Raw genomic sequence first — 24,633 nt, forward strand, 5'->3', positions numbered from 1 at the left:
GAGGCCTGTATCGAGTAAAGGGGGCGTGTTCAAATGAAGCCTGTGCCGAAGCCTGTGTCAGTTGTCAGAATATCACATGACCACCGGCAAACGAGGCCCCGTTTCTTTGCAATCACGTGACTGCCTCGCTTTGTGATTCGACCGATTCGAATTTCAGAAAAAGGCTCGCGAAACACAGAGAGTGTTTTGTGTGACTGGGTTAAAAATGGAGCCACCAAAAAAGCGGAAGACATCAGCAATGTGGGATCATTTTGACATGAAATCTCCCAATAAGGTAAAGTATAATGTAATCACATGGAGGATGGATAGAATTATATAATATATAATATAAAAATATGTGTGTATGTATATTTATGTGTGTGTGTGTGTTGTTTCACAAGATATGAATTCTTGCACATAGAATATACACATATCCTCATATCAATGTTATTGTTGAAGGTGAAATGCCGCCTGTGCCTGAGAGAGCTCTGCTACAGCAACAACACAACTTGTAGATTTATTTCATTTATCTACACCCCGGGAATTCTGACAACCCTTAGAACACATACATTATCACAGTCGAATTGCTTTACATCAAATGACCAGCAGATGTCAGTGCTCCCAAATGAGGTGTTAAATGGGGCTTCGTTTGATCAGCCTTTAGGCGAAGCAATTGCACTGAATGATTCGATACGTTCACGGGGCTTCGTCGCAACATCACTACTCACAGGAGGCCTCAGACAAAGAGGAAGTGCTGCACCCTCACCTGGGCTTTTAAAGACGGGCATATCTATTCCTACCCATTAGTGGGTGGAGTTACAGACCTAAACCAGCCAGGCCTCTAAGCCTAACTCAAGCCTCACATTTAATTACAAAAACCTATTCAGCTACAAAGTTCATAAAGCAGAAGGTCATGTAAAAACTTCAACAATGAAGAGGATTTTATTCTTCCTCATCTGAGTTGATATTTATCATCTAAGTACAAACTTTATTAAATCAGCATCCTTGGGATTAAAATACTTTCTCTTCACTTTAACATGGGTTTAGTTCTAGATTTCCTGAGCTGATCAGAGACCTGTACTGTGAATCAGGATTTGGGATTAGCCCGGTAACTTCAGGTTTAACTCTGGGTTTTCAGAATTATGAAGGTGGTTCACTTGTGAACAGGTTACATCGCCATGGTAACTTATGCTGCACAGCTAACCTGCTCTGGAGCAGGTAAACTTCAGAGGATCAGATCAAAACCTGTCAACAGCCCAAATATTGACCAATCAGATCACTGGAAAAAATGGAATCATCATTCCTGCAGGATCCCAAATGGGAAAAAAGTGTTTATAACAAAAATAAAGAGCAACAGATTTTTTTTCTGGATGAGTTGAATCATTTTTCTGTTGGAGGTTTTCCATGTGTTCACTCTGGTTTTAAAACAAACAGAAGGAGAGTTTATCACTAAATAACAACATAATAAATATTCTAGTTTCATTTGAAGTGAACAAAGATTCTTTAATCTGACAGAATTCCTGACACTGTTGATGCTTTTATTCTTTTTGCATCACTGCAGCTCAGAATAACATGAGGAGACTTTGTGATGATCATTGTTGATTAAAACTAAATCCTCTGATGTCTGTTAGAAAAACTGTCCACACTTAAAGATTTCATATGATTATAAATGAACATCTCAGTCAGACTGAGCCTATAAGAAGTGAACTGCTTTTTTCCTTCCTGCTTTGGAAGCTGAAAGAGTTAATTCACTCTTACTTTTTTTTAACATGCATCACACTCTAATAATAATTTGTTGCTAATTAAGTAAGAAACTTAAAAATCATTATTGTACTTATCTACTTTATATCCCTGGTCTGACATTATCAATTGAAAATTATTTCTAGCTGTTCTTTTCTATTTGGGTCATGTGATCACCAAGCAAGACATTTTTCCTGGATCAGGACTGAACCTTTGAAGTTTGATCAATTTCAGTGGTGAATCAAAGACAGTTTTTAGTTCAACATGTCTGATTTGATCTTTATCTTCTAATTCCAGACTTGACTGAGCTCAGCAGCATGTTATGAATATGTGTTGACATGAATAGTTGTATGAATGTTGTGGTGACATTTGGATGATGTGTGTAGAAGGCTGACATTATGATGATCCACAATAAGAGAAGGACAAAGTCCCTCTACTCATGTTAGTGAAAGCTCATTGATTAGGACATATCTGATTGGATTAGAAATGATTTTTATCCACATGATTTATTTTCTATTCAGATTGAGTTCCTGCAGTTTGTCAGAGATCAGCTGTGCTTCTCTGGCCTCAGCTCTGAAGTCCAACCCCTCCCATCTGAGACACCTGGACCTGAGTGACAACAAGCTGCAGGATTCAGGAGTGAAGCTGCTGTGTGGTTTTCTGGAGAGTCCACACTGTAGACTGGAGACTCTGAGGTCAGTTCACTGTCTATTACTGTTGTAGATCTTATACCTTTTATCCACAACTGAACCTGGTTCATCTTCATACAGAACTTTATTCCATTCATCTTGAATGAATGAATGAATGAATGAATTGAAATAGTTGTTGTTCCATATTGTGACGTTTTCTTATCTCAGACTAAGAATTATTCCTTCAGTTTCACTTCATTTCAGTCAGTTCAATCAATCAGATGTTATTTTTATAGCACTTTTCATACAAATACATTTCAGCACAAAGTGCTGTACACAATGTTACACACTTTATAAACCAATAAAGGGATCTTAAAATCAGTTCTGAAGCAGACAGGAAGCCAGTGCAGAGACTTTAGAATCGGTGTAATGTGTGCTCTCTGTCTGATCTTTGTCAGTACACATGCTGCTGAATTTTGAAGCAGCTGTAGCTGAGATATGTTCTTCTTAGGGAGACCAGAAAGCAGAGCATTGCAGTAATCAGTTCTGCAGGTGATAAGAGCCTGCAGCAATGTCTCTGCATTGGCTTGAGAGAGAAATGGTTGCACTCAATGTTCTTCACATGATAAAAAGCAGTTTTAATGACATTTTTAATGTGAGGCTCAAAACTAAGATCTGAGTCGAAGATGACTCCTTGGTTTTTCATTTGTTTACAGGTGTTTAGTGCCAGAGTTTGATTGTCCTGATTGAGTTGTAGAAAATTTTCTGCCATCCATAACTTGATATGTAAAATACAGTTAAAAAGAGCCTGGATTGGCCCTGGGTCGTCAGGAGACACAGAAATGTAAAGCAGTGTATCATCAGCATAGCTATGGAAGCTGATGCTGTGCCTCCTGATGACATTTCCAAGTGGCAGCATGTAAAGGTTAAAAAGTGTAGGACCTAAAATTGAACCTTGGGGAACACCACAATTTAATTTATAGCTTTTAGAAGAACATTCACCCATGTTAACATAAAATTCTCTGTCAGTAAGATAAGACTTACTACAAATAAAAACAGTACCAGAGAGGCCACTCAGGATGTGAAGTCTGTCTAAAAGAATGGTGTGGCCTTAAGTCAAAAGCTGCATTTAAGTCAAGTGATACTAGGGGTGGGCGATATGGCAAAAATATCACATCACGATTTTTTAATGGTAAAATCATGATCACGATTTTATCACAGTTCATTTTTACAGTGAAGTTAATTTAGAACCAAACTATTTTCTTTGTAAAAACTTAGTTATAAAGGCAAAAAAAGTCACCTCTTTCCACCGCTTGCTACTTCTCTCATATGGCGTGCTTTTATCAAAGGCTTGTGTTATAGTTGGTTGTTTCTGTGTAATGTCTTTAGCCGTTACCACTGGCTGATGCATGGTTGGCCTCGCTGCTTGGCTCTCAGCTAATTGTTTCGGATGCTGCCTCTTCAGGTGGTTAAAGAGGTTTGTTGTGTTTGCGCTTTGTCGTTTGGAGAAAACCCAAACCAGTTCCATATGCAGTGTTGGGGAGTAACGGAGTACATGTAACGGCGTTACGTATTCAGAATACACATTATGAGTAATTGTATTCCATTACAGTTACAGTTTAAATAGATAGTATTCAGAATACAGTTACATTGTTGAAATCAATGGATTACGTGACGATACTTCTCTGTTTCACGAGTTTATATTTATTCTCTAAATGAACGAAGGCAACCCGATGCGTTTCCCAGAAGCCCCAGCTCCACGAAAACAAACCGAAATAAACGAGCTATTCGCCCGATCAGTCGGTCAGAATGGAGTCGGACGAGGAGCAGCAGGAGCGAGAGCTTAAGCCGCAGCCGGCAAAACAGAGCCGGGACAGGAATGCGTTGGCCAAGACAGAAACGGCGTTACGTATTCTAAATGCTACACCTTGACTAAAACAGCGAGGCTAGTAAAATAAATAAATAAATGAATCAGCACTGCTCATACTTCGCCATGATTGGTTGGTCATGTTCACGTGAAGCGGGCTGTTAGTTGCCCAAGGAAAAAAAAAACTTTTCGTGCTTCTGTGCGCAAGCATAGAGCTGCAATTAATAGAATGTGCCCTATAGACGATAATACGATCTCTCTCCTCTGGCAGATCGTCAACATCAAGATCGTCTTCACGATCTAATATCGCCATATCGCACACCCCTAAGTGATACTAATAGAGATGTTTGTTTTTTTGTTTGTTTTTTGTTTTGTTTTTTCATATCCATATATCACCTGAGGTCATTTACAGTCTTGACTAGTGCAGTCTCAGTACTATGATTGGTCCAAAAGACAAATTGGTATAAAAATACTGTGAGAGTTTAAAAAGCCATTCAACTGATTAAAAACAAGCTTTTCTAAAATGTTACTTTAAAATGGTAGATTGGATTCTGGTCTGTGGTTTTTAAGTATGGAGGGATCTAAATTGTTTCTCTTCAGAAGGGATTTGACTCTGGCCGTCTTAAGAGCAGCAGGGAAGACTCCCATCTGAAGAGAATCATTTGCTATGTTAAGTAAGTCTTCATTAAAATAGCTATACAAGGTTGTAAAAAAGGATGTAGGTATGGGATCTAAGGGGCAGGTTGATGGTTTTAATAGAGTAATTGCTTTACCAAGCATCTCAGCATCAACCAGGATGAATTTCTCCAGTGTTTCCTCATACAAAGGTTCTGTGGTGATTGAATTTGTTTGCTTACACTAAGATCATTTTCATCTGATAGAGTCTATTTTATTTTTGAAGTGGACTCTAAAGTCTTCACATTTGAAGCTGTTAGAGAGACTGCCAGCCTTCATAAAGGCAGGATTAATTAGATGATCCATGGTTGATAAGAGGATTTTGGGGTTGTTCCGATGTCAGTTATCAATTAGTAACAGTAAAAAAGGCGCAGAAGTGATCAGATAAGTCTGAATCCACAACTGAAGAAATATTAGCAGACAGGCCATGTGTAATACATAGATCTAAAATGTGGCCTTTGTTATGGGCAGGCTGTGTAACATGTTCATACAGTAAAACAAGTTTGAAAATGAAAAAGCAGCTGACCAAAATCTTTTGACCTAATTTAAACAGATTTGTAAAACCAGCAGAGTCTAAAACATGAGGAATAAAAAGTGGTTTAAAACTGGATAAAAATATTGATTAATGGCAGAACTCCTTCTAAAGACTCAAAACCACCAGATCCAGTTGTCATGAATAACGTGTGTTGACTTCAATGAAACCATCAGAACTCACACACTCGTATTTGTCACAGTCAGCAGACTAATGTTTTCTAAATGAAGTGTAGAAAATGTCCAGTGTGAGTTGTTCAAAGTCCATTTTTATCACAACAATATGCAGAAGATCCTCAGAACTAATATTTGTACAAATCAATTTCAAAACATATTATTATTTTATTCTTATTCTTATTCTCAGTAGTAGTTATATTAAATTGTATGTATGTGACTTTACTTCTGAGCATTTTCCAAAGTTTTCCATTAAATCCATCTGTAATTTGGGATCAAATAGTTGTTGTTCAGTTGAATATGTGTTTAGTTGTGGATTTCCTGAGCTGATCTGCAGGATAGAGACCAGGACCAAGCAAGACATTTTTCCTGGATCAGGACTGAACATTTGAAGTTTGATCCATTTCAGTGGTGAATCAAAGTCAGTTTTTAGTCCAACATGTCTGATTTGATCTTTATCTTCTAATTCCAGACTTGACTGAGCTCAGCAGCATGTTATGAATCTGTGTTGACATGAATAGTTGTATGAATGTTGTGGTGACATTTGGATGATGTGTGTAGAAGGCTGACATTATGATGATCCACAATAAGAGAAGGACAAAGTCCCTCTACTCATGTTAGTGAAAGCTCATTGATTAGGACATATCTGATTGGATTAGAAATGATTTTTATCCACATGATTTATTCTTTATTCAGATTGAGTTCCTGCAGCTTGTCAGAGATCAGCTGTGCTTCTCTGGCCTCAGCTCTGAAGTCCAACCCCTCCCATCTGAGACACCTGGACCTGAGCTACAATGAGCTGCATGATGTAGGAGTGAAGCTGCTGTGTGGTTTTCTGGAGAGTCCACACTGTAGACTGGAGACTCTGAGGTCAGTTCACTGTCTGTTACTGTTGTAGATCTTATATCTTTGATACAACGTTGATCCACAACTTCATCCAGAACTTGAATCCATTCATTTTGAATGAATGAATGAATTGAAATAGTTGTTGTTCCATATTGTGACTTTTTCTTCTCTCAGACTAAGAATTATTCCTTCAGTTTCTCTTCATTTCAGTCAGTTGTCATGAATAATGTCTGTTGACTTCAATGAAACCTTCAGAACTCACACACTCATATTTGTCGCTGTCAGTTTTATGAAGTTGTATGAATGTTATGGTAACATTTGGATGATGTGTGTAGAAGGCTGACATTATGATGATCCACAATAAGAGAAGGACAAAGTCCCTCTACTCATGTTAGTGAAAGCTCATTGATTAGGACATATCTGATTGGATTAGAAATGATTTTTGTCCACATGATTTATTCTTTATTCAGATTGGGGTGCTGCAGGTTCTCTGGCCTCAGCTCTGAAGTCCAACCCCTCCCATCTGAGACACCTGGACCTGTGGATAAACAACCTGCAGGATTCAGGAGTGAAGGATCTGTCTGATCTTGTGAAGAGTCCAGACTGTAGACTGCAGACTCTGAGGTCAGTAGAGGGTTGGAGTCAGTCCTTGCTGCTTTCATCAGTATTGTCCTAAACACAGTTCGTATCAAAGCAAAGGTCCAGTGTCTCCTGTAAACCTCCAACCTTCTCAGTGGCTGCTTTCCTCATTGAAGCTGTGAGAGGAGAATGGTGACAGGCTTCAGGATTGGACAGAAAAACAGAGACACAGACAGCAGTCAGCCAATCAGATCAGCCACAAGTCTGATTGTGATTGTGCGTTTGAGGTGATGTGAAGACGACTGTTGTTGTGTTCATGTCTACAGGAAGTAGAGCTGGATTACAGCTGACAGCCTCCCAAGATGTGTAGAGACAGTGGTCCTCATTCATCAAAGTGTCGTAGCATCAAATCTGATCTGAGACTGTTTGTTGTCTCATTTCAACAGTAAAGAATTGATGAGTTTGATCTTTGTCACAGCTCTGAGATCAGTCTGACTGCAGCCTGCAAATCACTGGCTCTGATTTCAGAGAAGCATCATGACATTTTGTCAGCATGTGGTCTGATACAGAGCAGAACCTCTGCTGAAGTCCAGTGATCACATCTGTATATGTGTCCATCTGTCAGATACTTTCAGTGACAGCCTCCATGTTTATTTGTCAGCTGATATTTCAGAAGCAGATCAGATGTTCATCAACACACAGAGACTCTTTCTTTAAATGGAACATGAGTTGACATGTAACAGCAGTGAATCCATCAGTAAACTGTTCGTGCAGTAATGAAGCTTCATGACTCAGCAGTTTATTTCCACTGTGGACTTGAGTGAAATGTTCAGAGGAAACAGACTTGATGCTAAAAGTCTCTGCAGGTGTGTGAGCTTCCAGCTCAGTGTCTTCACTCCAGTACGTTAACATGAGAGCTGAGAGGAAGCTGCTACACTACACAGCTGCTCCACTTCTGCTCTGAACAGGACTGAAGTCCCTGCTGCTCTTTATACTGGATGTGCTGCATCAGTGACTGACAGCTGATGAAGTGAGTCTCTGTAAACACTGATTTATCACCTCTGTTGTCTGTCTTCTTCTCTCAACAGATGGAGGAAGTGATCTTTCTAAAGGAGAGAGTGAAGAGGACGGTGTGTGTGTTGAGAGAGGACGAGCTGTGTCCTGATGATCCAGAGAGGTTGAAGCAGCAGCAGCTTGTGTGTAGAGAGGCTCTGATTGGTCCATGTTACTGGGAGGTAGAGTGGAGAGGAGAGCTTCATCCAGCAGTGACTGACAGAGGAACCAGAAGAAGTGGAGAAGACTCTCAGTGCTGCAGTCTGAACTGCTCTGAGAACAGCTCCACTGTCAAGTCCACCATCATCCCTGTGTGTTCCTCTGGATCTGAAAGAGAATCATCAGTGTATCTGGACTGCTCTGCTGCTGCTCTGTCCTTCTACACAGTCTCTGCAGACACACTGAGACTCCAGAAACCAGGAAAACTACATCAAAAAGTACAGTTTGACAGCCATATTGCTTTGTTATACATGTTTATATACGTTATATATTCTTTTCACATAAAAACATGGTTGAAACTTGAAATAAGTCACGACTTCAGATTATATTCAGTTAAATCAGAATATCAATATATCAGTATTTTTTTTTTTTTACCTTTTATGGTTTTTATGAAATCACAGTTTAAGTTTTATATTTTTTCTTTTTCTTTTTTTCACTCTCAGATTTTATAATGGGTGTGTTCTGTATGAAATGTTCAGAGATGCAGTGACTGACATCACCCACACTCTGTCTGACATCTATTAAAATTTTCCATAAAAGCCATAAAAAACTTCTTCATTCTCACAGTTACCAACCTTCAGGGACAAATTATATATGACAGTGTATAGAAAGTTGTCCAAAGTTGTATCTCACCCAGTGTTACTCTCATTGTGACATGACCCACAGTTTTTAAGTAAATCCCCTCTATACTGACCAAACCTCCCATAAACTGCCACATTAAGGTGAGCTCTGAACTTCTCATCAGGAACAGAAATGATGGGAGGATTTAAACTGTGACAGATCGTACACCATAATCAGTAGCTACTGCAGTAGCTACTAGCTAGATCACTCCTAGCAGGAAATATCAAACAGCAGCTTTAATAACAGAAAAACTCAGTGTCCACACAGGAACCAGGAGCCACACGGAGGACAAATACTGGGACAGACTCAGACAGGACAACTGACTAACTGACAAAGAGACAGAGGAACCAAAGAGACTTAAATACACTTAAATACAATGATAATGGAAGACAACAAAGGTGGAAAAGAAAGACAGGAAGCAAACTGGGATACACAAGGGGCAAGACTTCAAAGTAAAACAGGAAACACTGAACAAAGAAAGCAAAACAAGAGTCCTCAATATTCCAGAAAGAACAAAAGGAGCTGCTACAGGTCTGATCATGACAAAGACTCCAAACACAGTCCAAACAATGTTCAACCAAAGTCCAAAGCAGTCCAAAGAGTTCAAGACAGCCACCAAGGGGCTGATCATAACAGTCTGGACGTGGGTTGATGACGATGTGACAGTCAGGTGTGTAGGTGAGTTGGTGGGAAGAGAATCCAGGTCATCACACTCAGGCCTGAACACACACACACACACACAGAGAAATACCCACACTTTTTTTTTTTGTCACAGAACAAATCTCATTTCCATTCTACTGAATCCTAAGTATGTGTGATGTGTTTCTTTGGGGAATTACCATAGAAATAACTGCCACTGTTTATCAAGCTTTATTTAAGAGGCCAGAACAGAAAGAGGAGGAGTGTGTGAGAGAGAACAACTCACTTACTTTGGAAAGTGTCACTAAAATCTGTCATTTCTTATCTTAATGGATTAATACTTTTCTTTTTTTTCTGTTACATTTTTATGTCATTGTGTAGCTGTTGGTTTAAAGTGCAGGTGTTTCATCTGCTTGGAAATTAAATTAAATTCCCTTTGATTCAATGTTGTACAACAACATAACATTGAATCAAAGGGAATTTGATTTAATTTCTTTTGACACTCGCAAACAGAAAAAGGTCCTTTTAATGACAAAATTAAACAGATCTCAATAATGTGATGTGAAGCTGTGATAAAAGCACCCCAGAAACTCCCACGCATACTTTACACCATCAATTTTGGCATAACCATCTACAAAGTAAGGCCAGATTTGTTTTTCTCCCCTGTCCCGGATAAATTTGTTTTCTGTGCGCGCTACCCATTCTAACCACTGGATGGAGACATTTGAATAGTTTTTACACTGATGCCTGTAGTTGTCGGACGAAGGTAGGCTAAGGATTTAGGGGGCAGGAAATTGGTAAGAAACACTGTCATGCTGGTGGAAAGATGCCCTGAGATGCTGTTTCATACCAGCTGTTAAACTCTGCTTTCTACACTGTAATCGCTGGGCGGAGGATAGGGACCGATGTAGCTCAGGCACTCCTTTGAGCTGAACCTGTGAGGGAAGTATCCCTTGCTCTGATCGCTAAAATCTAAGGCTTTGGCCATAGCGTTTAGAGACATGGCAAGAAAACATAAGAATGAACATAAGGTCAATGAATTTTAAGCGGAAATCAGGGTCTGTGAAACTCAGAACTTTACTGCCGTGCATGATGAGGTGAGAAGGTTTGTAACCCAGTTCTATTATGCAGTTGAGGATCAGGTAGCTGTCAAAACCTCGAGTTGACAGTATACATGCCTGAGATCCTCTCCAACTGGACAGATGTTGCAGCAGACAGGGCAGTAGCCGGTGCAACGGTGCGTGTGAGAGTTTTCAAAGCAGTGGTAGTCCAGGGTATACGCAGGTATACAGCATATACCTACTTATTTTTCAGTCAGCATTGCGTATACTCACTTCTAAATCCCCCTGATGCGCACCATTCAATAATATCTGTGAGCCAGGGTGCTCATTTTTTCCTCAAGCATGATGAAGCCATGACCCACCCTCCTCTGCCTCTAATTGGCCAGTACTCGCTGCCTTCACTGATTAGATTGGTTAACTTTAGACATGAAGAAAAAAAAAAAAAGCCTCAGGTGCCAGTGCCACTTGACGCTAACGGCAGACAACGGCAGACAATCGGCGGCGGTGTGACACCCCAGTTGATGGAAGACATCATTCTGAGGTAAGTTTTAAGGTGGTTTCCAAATGAATCATTGTTTTAAACTACTGGCAAAATGACTGCACAGAGGAGAAGATATTTTGTTGCCAATAGTTAAACTGTGCGAGTCGGCTAAAGTTATGAAAGGCTAACGTTAGTCTGAAGCTAGCTAGATTGGGATAATGAGGGGAAACCGATCAACTCAGTTTGCAAGAATTTCATACCAGACTGTAATGTTTGATGAAACTGATTATCTCAGTGTCTATGAAGCTTGTTTGTTATTGTAAAGGTCTAAATTATAACGTTAGCCAAGTTACTTAGCCCTAACTAACCTACATGACCTAATTAATTTTTAAGTAGCTAGGCTGGTAGTTGATTTTTAAGTAAGTTAAAAACACAAGAATTGGGACAAATAGTTTAAGATTCAGCCTAAAACAATATTGAGGTCTAATCAGGCTGTCTTATTTTGTATAGGGACGGATAACAATGAAAAGAAAGGGAGATATTGCAGACTTTTTTATAAAGAGGAACAAATCAGGTCCAGACCAGCCCCAGGCAGACCCCAGCCCTGAAACCAGCAACCCTGGCAGCTCCCAACTGGGCGCTAGCCAGGCAAGTCAACCCAGTCTACCACCACCAGGTCAGAACATACAGAGGCAGTAAATTGCACCTCCAGTTTATTGAAAAGTGAAGCCTCACACAATAACAAAAGGTGATTTTGACAGATAACTCACATGTACAGCTGCGGATACAGTAGTTACACTGTTTATGCTTCACAGGATGTCTGGTCTGTAGCAGTGTGAACTCCATTGGGATCAACAAGGAGCAAGGTGTATCACTCCCAAGAGAATGGATGAACTTTGAAATTCAAGTGTCTGGCCATGAAAGTAGAACAAGAAGTCTGTCAGTCTTGAGAAATAAGGTGAGAAAACATACGTTGTCCAAGGCCCACGCTCAGGCTGTGAAGGTGGCAGAGCAACAGAAAGAAGCTGCCATTGAGAATGCAATGGAGACCATGACTGAGTCCTACATGAAGGAAACTGAAGCTGTATTTCGAACAGCCTACCATCTGGCCAAAAAGGACCGACCCTTTTCTGACCATGAGAGCCTCATTGAGCTGCAGGAACTAAATGGTGTAAAAATGGGCTCAATACTTCATTCACGTTACAGCGCAACACAAATAATACAACATGTTGCTAGTGAGATGCAGAGCAAAATGGGTCTCTGTAAAGCGCTTTGAGACAATTTTGATTGTGGAAGGCGCTATATAAATAAAATTGACTTGAATTGAGTTGAAAATCGTCAGTAGCATTATAGCATCATCCAGTAAGTTAGCTGTCCTGATTGTTGAGGCATCTTTAAGTCACAAGGCTGTCATGACAGTTTCTATTAAAGCATCAACTGAAGAAGAAAGCCCTGAGTTAATATTCCTGGAACTTGTTGAACTGGAAAATCAGAGAGCAGATGGCATAGTACAGGCGTTACTCACCTGTTTAACTAATGCTGGCTTTACAGAAGAGTGGCTTCATGAAAACTGGGTAACATTTGTATCTGATGGAGCCAGTGTCATGCTAGGAAAGAAGTCAGGAGTAGCAACCAGGCTGACTTGGAGATTCCCGAAGCTTTTTGTATGGCACTGTATGAACCATAGACTTGAACTTACTGTGTCAGATGCAGTTGAGGTAAACTCTGTCAATCACTTTAAAACTTTTATCCAGAAGCTATACTCTCTGTATAGTGCGTCAAACAAAAATGAATGTGAACTTGTAAATGCAGCAGCTGAAGTAGGCTCACAACTTCTTCGCATTGGCAGAATCTTGGATGTACGCTGGGTGGCCAGTAGCTTTCGGACCGTTCGTGCTGTTTGGACATCCCTGGGAGCTCTTGTGCAGCACTTTAAAAATGCTTGCAGTGATGAGATGAGGTCCACCAAAGAGAGGCAGATGTACAGAGGTTTGTTAGACCGTGTTCAAAGTCCAGAATTAATTTGTGACTTTGGGCTTATGTACGACACATAAGTCCTGTCACAGGAGCTTCAATCTCGTTCTATAACTCTCCTCAGAGCAGAGCATCTGCTGAAACGCTCAATCAGAGTGATCCAGTCATTCAAAGAGAGTCCAGGTGAGAAATATAGTGAGGCTTTAGAGGCAAAACAGACTGGGGAGTATCGGTCTATAACCTTGAAAACAAATGCAAAGCTGAAGCCCATTAATCCAGGCCAGTTCTTACAAAGCCTTGTGAACAATCTAGAGAAGTGCTTATCTTTTGAAGATGAGACCATCATGGACCTCAGTATCCTTGATCAGAGTAAGCGGCCATCAAAGCCCAGCATTCGTCATGGTGAAGAACAAGTTAAGTGACTGTGCAAGCGATTTAACTTGTGCACAGACCAAGCACTGAATGGGATGCAGGACCTACTGGAAGAGCCCAGTAGTGAGCCTAAGGACCTAAAACCGCTTATCAACTGTATGAAAACATTCTCTGTCACTACAGCAGAGTGTGAGAGGAACTTTAGCCTTATGATCAATATAAGCTCAGACAAGAGGGCTGTCCTTCTGATCTCAAACATATCAAACTTGATGATGATTAATATCAACGGCCCACCAACTTCCAGGTTTGATCCTACAAAATATACATAGACCTGGTTGAAGAGCCATCGTACTGCCTCTTCTGTGCGTTCCAGACAGTGCAGTGTGAAAACTCCTGAAAGCAAATCTGTCTGGAATGTACTTTAGTATGTGTCCCCTTAAATGAACATGTTATGAATGAACATGCCCACTGAAGGAAGTGCAAGCTGAGTGAAAGCTGATCCTATTTTCCCTTTGTATGAAGTCTTTAGTCTGGTGATATTCTGTTTTTGACAAAGCATTAATTTAAAAAATGATGATACTCAATATTTGTAGCAATATATATGTGTATCTAACGAAGTATGCTAAAATAGTGTTCAGCTATTGAAAACCAAATAATTTCAATTTTCTGACTATGCACTTTTAAGTTTATTTGATTGGTTTTGATGTTTGGAAGAGAATGATTTGTGTGTTTTATTTAAGATGAAATATGAACGAGGATGCATTGTCAATTTCAGATTTGAAGTATTTTATTTAAATAAATGTTCCAAAAATAACTGAAACACCATGTTTGCCTCATGATAAATACATTTTACATTCATCCAGGCTGCTTGTGTGACCAGCAGTAAATACAAACTGCTCCTAATCAAGTCATGATCATTTTATAATAGTGAGCAAGTAGAAATGACGGATTTTTGGGTAAACTTAATAGAGTAGTCTTACATGTCACTGTTTCTAAAATGGCTTTTTTTTCTTTTTCTGGACTACTTTAAAAACAAGTGAAAATTGAGTATACCCACTTCTCCATGGACCACTACATCGCTGTTTCAAAGGTCTTATAACAATACCGACAAACGTATCTAGCGTCCAGAAAACCTCTCAGACTAAGTATGCTGTAGTAATGATTTTGGAATAAAAGCAAAAACAGGATTTGAACTATCAGAAAAATCAGCCTCAAAATGAGAGAGAGGATGCTCGTCTGTAGTTTGGTGAAAGACCACAATTTTACATCTGAGAATATTTTCAAATTTTCCAACATCGCTTAAGGTCACGGACGTCTGTTCACTCAGACCTGCGAGATGCTGCAACTCTCTCCCTCGTTCTACAGCCTCGTGACTCCGGGGATTGTGAGGTAAGCTAGGCAGATGGTGAAGCAGAGACGATCATCACTACTGTATGCCACATACAGATGACATTTCTTCTTTTGGATGATTTCACAGTCTAAAGTTTATTGCAGTTTTCGCTTGACACCCCTGCTGGGATTTCTCACCACCTGGATGATTAATTCCAGGTTATCTTCTGAGGTGATATCTGCATTGGATTGTACTAATCTTTCTAGCAGACCCTCAAAGGTGGGAAGGATGGCATCCCTGCTTTTGTCGACGGTCACGGAAATGTGTTGATCCACGCTTTCTCCTTTCAACTTTAGCTGGAGCACGTCATTTTGTCTAGCATTTGATTTTGCCTCTTCAGCCAGATCTCGGAGGGTGCTCATAACGTCTATGTAAAATTGCGCAAGATACGGGTATATTTTCGGGGGGAGGGGCGGTGAAGGTATGTCTTATTTCCACATTGTTAAAGCGGTCCCGGGTCGTCATTATGGAAGTGGATGGAGGGGAGGAATCTGCGGGGATTCTAAAATTTCCCCCTTCTCTGGAACGCTCTGGAACAGGATCTCTGACGATGAGGGTACCGGTAATTCTGTTTGGGCATCGTTGACAAGTGAGCTAGGGGAGATGAGGCTTTGAAGAGCACTTTCCAAGGGGTGAAAATGTTCTGGGTTTGGAGGGTTTGCTGCTGCTGACAAAAGTACAAAATGCTGGAGAGCATTTTCTAAGGGTTGAAAATAATTCTCTGCACTAGAATTTTGAACATTTATTTCAGAAACAGGTGACAGGTTATTCAGTTCTTCTACAATTTCTTCTAACTCTTCAGGACCTACTATGAACTCTTTATCCATTTCTCTTTTTTTAAAACCAACAGTGGAATGCTGCGTTATTGTTATTGATATTGATATTCACCACTGTGGGAGGTGCTCTATGATCCCCCCGGCGTTCCGGGAACCGGAACCAGAACCGGAACTGTGAGGCTGAAATCCTCTTTTAAATTGCATGAGTTCCACAGGTTGAGGCTCTGTAAACATACACACAGATAATAATATTATTTATTATTTTAAACGATAAAAAACTTAAAGACTCCTCTTTCTTCAAAGACTGGTAATGTATTTTTTTAAATCTACAATTTTTGTTTTTGGTAAAACAAGAAAGAGACTTACCCGTTACATCCAGAGCGTCAACAGTGTCTCTCCGATGGGAAGTTTTCAGGGGGCAAATCCTTAAGAGGCGCTGGTTGAAATTCTGTGGACATGCATGCATACAAAAATAATTGAATCATTATTTGAACAAATTCATTCAACAAATTCATTTATTAAGTTACACAGCACTCTGCCGGCCTCTAGGGCGGCGCTGCTCTCTAAACATTACCGGAAGATTCTGACTGGCACGCCCCCTTGCACGATCTTACTTCCTATCTGGTCTTCATTTCAAAGTTTGAGCGCGGTAGAAACGAGGAGGCCAACCGTAAGCAGTGTTTCGTTTGGTTTTGGAAAAAACAATACAAATAAAACCAAAGACTTGCCCGTTACAGGAGGAGTGTCCTGTTTTTCTGGAACTTCGGGCGGGATATTTTTGGAGGCCCGTTCCGAACTGAGGTCGGGCTGATGACAACACTTTACACAGGGGAATCTCAGACGGACGGTCGGTGAATTCTGTCCTTGCCCACTGCCTCGTCCCAAAACACCTGTATTTATAGTGAGTGACCTGCATACAACTCTTTGTAGTCAACAGCTGTTTTTCTGATTCAAGTCTCTTACCGTAGTCTGACTGCGTTAAGTTGAGGCCTTTCAGCTCCTCTGGAGTCACTTTTAACAAGAGAAACCCTCGTTAAATAATTTAAAAAAATAAGATGTTTAAATGAATAGCTGCTCTGAGGAGACTTACCGGTAAACAAGTTTTCATGCAGAGGAGAGTGTATTTCAGCGCAAACGGTAACCTCTAAGAAAAAACCCCAAAATGTTTTATTTACTTTTTTGTATTTTTTAAAAGCTGTAGCATCGACCTGATAAATTTGTATTCCTACCACGAGTCATCTTGCCGGTGCAGTCTAATCCCTATGTACCGACCTTAGTTTCTCACTTGCACATTTCAGAATCAGAATAATTTATACCTTTCTCTGTTTTTATTTTTCTTTGATGCACCCTGAAACAACAAATGCCTCGTCATGAGACGCCTTAGAGGCTACAACATTGCATATTGACCCTTTGATCTGAAACTGTGTGAAACTTTCTGCAGATCCGGGCCTTCAGACCTTTTGCAGAGAGTAAGGACAAGGACCATGGAAGAACAGGAAAATGACTTTTGTCACACCTCAGTTTTATTTAATTTTATTTTGCAACTTTGAAAGTTTGTATTTTCAGAACTTTATATCATCCTGCAGAAAATTGCTGGAGAGGTATGATGATGTGGGGAGGGGTTTTCCCCTGGGGGGTAGAAGCGGGTTGTACCAAACGGAGGAAGGGGATATTTTCTCATCTTTGTGACATGCTCAAATCAACAAAGGAGCCTTAGAGGCTACAACATTGCATTTTGACTCTTTGGTCTGAAACTCTGTCATTTAGCACACGTGTGTGGTACTTTCTGCAGAGAGGGAGGACAAGCAGGAGCAGGAGGACCACTGCACAGGAGCTTCTACAACCAGTGTTTACATCAAGCACCCAAATGTTCATTCAACACCCCTATTTTATATTTATTTCATGTTGCCTTGGGGGCCAATGAAAATGTGTGAAATGGGGCGGGGTCACATCATGTGGTGGAGGGTTGGGGGGGGGGGGGGGGGTCATAAATTAGGGGGTTCATAAATCTTTTTTGACAGAAGGGTGTACCCTTTCTCTCTCACAGGTACTGACATAGGCCTGCGATGCTAAGAGAGAAAGAGGTTAGGTCAAGGGAATGCATTATGCCAGAGAGTGTCCTCACAAAGATATAAGTACCAGTATGTGTGAGTGTGTGTGTGTTTGTGCCTTTGATGTATCAACATTCTACAGTCTGATGTCAGAGGCTGCAGTAAGTGGACACACAGCCAGAGACAAGTTCAGAAGTCAAACGGGAGCAGAGACAGTTGGACTGGACAGGACTTGCTCATGATTTAGGAAGAAAGAAGCACTCAGATGTTTCTGCACAATTATTGACAAGGAAGGGAGGAGCTACTGCTGTTACAAGGACAAGAGGAAACTACAGGAAAGTCCAGATCACCTCCAAGGTTTTCAGTAAGTCCATACATGTTAGTAGTTCATGTCAGTGTTTAGTTTATCTTGTGAAATGTTTTGTTCAGATGATTTGTTTGTTAACTTGATGTGATATCTAATCACACAAGATCAAGATTGGGCGGCAGTGGTTAGCACTGTCGCCTCACAACAAGAGGGTTCCAGGTTCAAACCCTGGTCTGGGCATGTTCTCCCTGTGCTGCGTGGGTTCTCTCCGGGTACTCCGGCCTCCTGGTATAGGTTAATTGGCTTCTCCATAGTTGTGAGTATGTGCATGGGTGTGTGTCTGTCTGTGTGTGTCAGCCCTGTGATTGACCGGTGACCAGTCCAGGGTGTACCCCGCGTCTCATCCATAGTCAGCTGGGATAGGCTCCAGCTCACCGCGACCCTGACAGATTAAGCGGTAGAAAATTGATGAATGAAGATCAAGATCTTCAGCCCAAAAAGCCACAAAAAGTAGCTGTTTTAAATATTTCCATCTTACCTGGAAAAAAGAGATGAAACAGAAAGACAAGTTGTTGGTGAAGATTGTGTGTGTGTGAAGAATGTGTATTAGCATATGATGATATGGAAATAATACTATGTAGACGTAATCCTCAGTGTTTGCTGCAGGGACCCAGAAAACTCCTCCAGCTTTTACACTGACATGGAAAGTTACCAACCACATCAAGAATAATAACAGTTAATCCAGTGGACATTGTACTGTTCATGAAAGCAATGACTGTAGGTCAACTGAGACTGAATGAGGCAGATCACTTGATAAGTGGACATGAAGCAACTCATGGACCCACAAAGCAACTTTTCCATTTTCATTCTTTCACTCACTTTTCCTTTAATACTTTTATTGATTGATAAATGAGGTGGATATGATGACAGACTTAAATTGTCTGAGGCTGGAGATAATGTTTGTCTTCACAACATTGTAGACTTATTTAAATAGAAATGATTTGTGGCTGAGACAGAATGAAATGTCCTGTAACACTTTATAAACATACATCAGAGAAGGAGGAAGGAAGGTTTGTGCTTTCACCTTCAGGCAGACAAAAGTTTAGGTCGACTCTTTTCTCTCTTTCAGTTTTTCTCTGTCTTTCTTTCACTGTGCATGCTCATTGATTGTCTCTAAATTTCTCCTGAAATGTGGAAGTAAATGAAATGATTAGGACAGATCCTGTTGCTGGTCACAGACCAATAACACCTGTAGATGGAGAAAACCATTTCCCTGCAGCAGATCAGCAATTTCTCTTGAAACAGGCAGAAAATGAGGAAAGACAGAAAACAGCATTTCCTTTCTCTTTCTGTGAGACTTGAAATACCAGGTGATCATTTCATTTTCAGCTAAATACAAACTGCAAACATTTACCAGGAAGGGAGCAACTTTGAGGAGGAACTCAAGGAAAATCAAGAAAGAGAAAGAAACATTCCCACAGAAGACGGATAGACACTTTAGATTACTGCACATATGCCTCAGTGAGGTAGTTGGTGTGAACAGTCCATTATTTTCCTAAAAAGTTTGCCATCAGCCTGACTGTGGCAGGAAAGAAGCTGCTGTGGAATCTACTTGTGTGAGTTTTGATACTGTCTGCTCTGCAGTGTCTCAGGTTGTATATGTGTGTTTGTGCCTTCTTTCTGCAGCATGTTGTGTAAATGGTGTCCATGGATGGAAGATCAGTTCTGATGATCTTCTCTTCTGTTTGGTGGTAGGTGGTGTTCCCGTACCCAGCCTTCCTGAGCAGTTGGATGAAATATAGTCTTTTCTGAGCCTTTTTCACTGTGGCAACGGTGTTTTCTGACACTTTAAAAGTGTTACTAAGTGTTGAGCATTGTTTTAGTGTCCTTTTGTTTTATCTGCACCAATGTTACAAAATGAATGATGAGACTAAAGCAGCCAATAGAATTTACAGCACAGAGAAACAACAGGACACAGGCCAATAAAAAGACAATAGAAGTTTAAACAAGTGAATAATTAAAACAATATGACATATTACTGCTTCTACTACAACTACTACTACTACTAGTAATAATAATAATAATAATAATAATCAAAACACTGTTGCTGTTATTACAACTCCAGCTCCAGGAGCTTTAGGTCCACATCTACCTGAAGGTGGTGATTTAACTCGAACAACATCAGCACAAATTAATGAACATTATTCTGTAAAAACACCAAACAGTTCTTCACTTCAAGAAAACAATGGAATCAAATCAAAAGAGTGAACAACATAAATGTGAAACAGTGAACACATCATGTCTAATTTCTTTAGAATGAGCCATGGATGGTTTCACTTCACCTCTAACATCTGATCTGGTATTTTGGTTCATGTATGTGCAGCAGAAAAAGAGCAGAGTAAACAGCTAAAGACAGAGTTAGAACTGAGCAGGCTTAACACATATACCCCTCCCCCACTTGACTCCCCCCCACTGAGCTTCACTGCTGACCAGGTGAGAAGACAGCTGAACAGACTCCATGCAGGCAAGTCTGCAGGCCCGAATGGCATGAGCCCAAGGGCCCTGAAGACCTGTGCCCCCCAGCTATGTGGAGTTTTTCATTATGATGTCTTCAACATGAGTCTCCAGAGTCTTCAGAGGGTCCCAATGCTGTGGAAGACGTCATGCCTCGTCCCTGTACCGAAGACACCACGCCCTAGCGACCTCAGGGATTACAGGCCTGTTGACGTCACACATCATGAAGACTCTGGAGAGACTCATCCTGGAGCAGCTCCGGCCTATGGTCCAACCATTTATGGACCCCCTTCAATTCGCCTACCAGCCCCGTCTCAGAGTGGACGACGCCATCATCTACCTGCTCAACAGAGTCTGCAACCACCTGGACAAGCCGGCGAGCACTGTGAGAATCACGTTTTGTGATTTCTTCAGTGCATTTGACACCATCAGGCCGACTCTGCTGGGTGAGAAGCTGACAGCGATGAGGGTAGATGCCCCACTGGTGTCCTGGATTGTAAACTACCTGACTGGCAGACCACAGTATGTGCGCTTGCAGTGCTGTACGTCGGACAGGGTGGTCAGCAACAGCGGGGCTCCGCAGGGGACCTGCCACCTTCAGAAGTTTTCTGACGACTCTGCTGTTGTAGGATGTGTTTCAGGTGGTGATGAGAGTGAGTACAGGACTGTGGTGGACAACTTTGTCACATGGAGCAAGAGAAACCACCTGCAGCTCAATGTGATGAAGACAAAGGAAGTGGTGGTGAACTTGAGGAGGACCAAGGCTACGGTGACCCCTGTTACCATTCAAGGGGTCAATGTGGACATGGTGGAGGAGTACAGGTACTTGGGGGTGTACCTGGATCACAAACTGGACTGGTCCAAAAACGTGGACACTGTTTACAGAAAGGGACAGAGCCGTCTCTATTTTCTGAGACGGCTAAGGTCCTTTAACATCTGCCGGACGATGCTGCAGATGTTCTACGAGTCTGTGGTGGCCAGTGCCATCCTATACGCTGTTGTCTGCTGGGGCAGCAGCCTGAGGGTGAAGGACACTAACAGACTCAATAAGATCATCAGGAAGGCCAGCCATGTTGTAGGAGAGGATCTGGACTCACTGAACACAGTGTTGGAGAGGAGAATGTTGTCCAAAGTTAGGACAATATTGGACTGTCCTTCACACCCTCTCCACCATGTGCTGATCCATCACAGAAGCTCGTTCAGCAACAGACTCATTGTTCCACGCTGCACAACAGATCGACACAGGAAATCATTCCTGCCTGTCGCAATCAAACTATATAACTCTGGACTGTAAGAATCACGGACTCATGTATACTGTGTATACGTTATCTTTTAAACTATCAACCACAAACCTCATGCACATATTGCAAATATTAAGATGCCTTATCTTTTCTATTTGTATATTAGTTGTATATATTGTTCTGTTTGACATTTGACATTGGAGTTATTGCAGTATTTTTACTTGATTTTCATTGTACTATACTGTTATTTTGTTTTTCATTTACTTATTTATTCTAGAAATTTTTTTCTATCACCACACACTGTGCAATTTTCCTCTTCTTTTAAACTGGGAGTTAAGTAACATTTTATTCTGATTCTGATTCTGATAGAAGGAGCAGAAAGCAGCAGCCTTGTGGTCTTCAGCCTGCTCTAATGTTTGAGATGCTCATTACTACACTTTATCCATGTAAAAGACACAACACACTGATTAACAGCTAAGAACATGTCTGTCACTTTTTACTTAGAGAAAAGGAGCAAGAAATGAAAGAGCAGGTGTTAGAAGAAGAGAAACATACGAGGGAGACGATGAACAATCACTGTTACTGACATTAACGTAAGTGCAAAGAAAAAAAACTGCTCTCACTGCTTTAACAGAAATGCAGTCTTTATAGTTACTCCACTAATTATTGTATCTCATCTGTGCACAGAAAACAATTCGTTAATGATGAATATCTTTGAAGATTTATTATTGAATTTTTAAATGACAGTTTACCATCTGTTTTCTGTTTTAGCTCAATATAAATGAGACATTTATGATTACAAATCAATTCAGGATCAGCTTTAGGAGAACATGGGGAGATATGAGAGGACAGGACCAAGGTCTGGGCACTGAGGGGACACACATTGTCCCTCTGACTGACCAAGAGAACAAAAACTGATCTCACAGTGTCACAAAGTTCACATCATATGAGGATGTGGTCTTCATTTAAACTGCAGGATACTGGTCTGCGTTTGATTCAGTTCATTTTTTAGGCCCATTCTGCAAAACTCAGAGGAAACATGTGAGTCCAAACAGCAAACCCACTCCCCCAGGGACAGAGTGAGAGGTAAACATCAATCTCATTTCTATTATCAGGTAATTTAATGATCATTTTCTCCATTATGAGCAGTCATCAGCTCAACATCTGCTGCTTCAACAGCACAGTGTCAGGTGTTTTACCTGTCACAGGCGAAGCAGCTGCTGTGACATCAACAACAAATGCTTGACAAAGGGGATATTTGTGTTTCCCAACTTTAAGGCTGCAACAACACACTCACACAACCTAACATGTCTTGAAATGCAGTTCCCAACATTTCTGAATTTTCAGTAACAGTGTCATTATTCTGTGAAGCTCCACATTAATATCTGTTCTTGAAGAACTTGTATTTGGAGGTTTTAGTGAGGGAAATGTCTCATTGTGGACTGAGGGGAACAATCATTTCTACCAGCAGTGAGCAGACAAACACTCATCAAGTCCTTCATCCCTACAGCTCTGAAGAATCCATCAGTACCATGACTCACGACTGTTACTCACCTAAAAATGACATTTTCACTGTGCGTCTCTGAGCTCAGTATTCAGCTGCTGAATATTGTGGTGTCAGGTTTTGTGCAGTGTGAATCCATCTATGCTTCACCCCTCCTCACCCTTCTGTGCTTCACCCATCTGTGTGTACTTCAGTGAGGGAAATTCCATTGGTGGTTGCCCTTGCAGCACTTGTTGCTGCCTTGTGTGCCTCTGCCTGCTATTGCTGCATCACAAGGGATAATCACTCATGCTTTGCATGCATGTGTTGGGAGCTTTAGAGGCACTGGAAAGTTTTTTTTTAAAAACCCAATTGAAAGAAGCCCAGATTCCATTAAAAAACAAAGTGTGGTTAGAGTGTGGTTGTTAGGAGGGTGCTGTGGTACACATGAGAAAAATCTCCATTAGACATCAGGCCTGCAAAATACCAGGAAAAAAAAGATAGATGCACACCAATCAAATGGAGGGAATTAGAAAGGGATATGTCCAGTTACGCACAGACCTGTCCTTGAACCTGATCAACAATCTGCCACTGGTCATGTGTAAAGGCCACGTGCTGTACTTTTTTGATGTAAGATGGGAAGGGTTAAATTTTAGACATGAGTAGAATCATGCAAAAATAACTAATGAAAGGGAAAAAGGGATGTGGTCAGACATGTCCCTTGGTCTGTAACACACCTACAATTTACAATATAAAAAGTGATGCACAGATGGTAAAAGTCATCAGTCATTTTCTGCAGGATGGCTCAAGCTTTTGAATTCTGTATTGAAGAATAAAGCTCTATGGATTCAACTTCTCTCGTCTCCAGAGCTTAAGATGTGCCTCTTTGAAAAGAAGAGTTGAACACGTGAATGAAGAGTAAAAGAGTAAGGTGTGGGGACTCGGCCAGACTTGGACTCAGCTTCAACTGGCCCTTAGCTGGGTCTACAGCCTGGCCTGAAAAATCCACATCAAAAGGAAACAGCAAAGGATGACAAAGGACTGAGCTTTATTCACCTGCTCACATCAAACATTATCATTAACAGGAGTCTTAACACTGGAAGCAACAGCAGAAAATGTTTGGTTTGCACTGGCAGTAACATCACACACCTCTTATACAGATTGGAAATGATCAGTAAACCATGAGATCAGGCTGAGATCTCAAAGTACAAACTATAAACACAAACCATAATGTCTGGTAGACAAGTAGAGCAACCAAAAGAAGTGATCTGGACTTTCCTGTAGTTTCCTCTTGTCCTTGTAACAGCAGTAGCTCCTCCCTTCCTTGTCAATAATTGTGCAGAAACATCTGAGTGCTTCTTTCTTCCTAAATCATGAGCAAGTCCTGTCCAGTCCAACTGTTTCTGCTCCTGTTTGACTTCTGAACTTGTC

General features: G+C 40.9%; 1 protein-coding gene across 1 annotated transcript in view; it reads left to right on the plus strand.

Annotated features, from left to right (window-relative positions):
• LOC121188636 (NACHT, LRR and PYD domains-containing protein 3-like) overlaps positions 1-24,633 on the plus strand; it is a gene marked incomplete at its 5' end in the record, with an annotated part of 119,822 nt that overhangs the window by 11,431 nt on the left and 83,758 nt on the right. Inside the window, one exon of the mRNA XM_041048473.1 lies at positions 2,241-2,414. Coding sequence (XP_040904407.1) covers positions 2,241-2,414 — 174 coding nt within the window. The remainder of the gene's footprint in view (positions 1-2,240; positions 2,415-24,633) is intronic.

Source organism: Toxotes jaculatrix, chromosome 10 (assembly GCF_017976425.1).
Source record: "Toxotes jaculatrix isolate fToxJac2 chromosome 10, fToxJac2.pri, whole genome shotgun sequence".
NCBI lineage: Eukaryota > Metazoa > Chordata > Actinopteri > Toxotidae > Toxotes > Toxotes jaculatrix.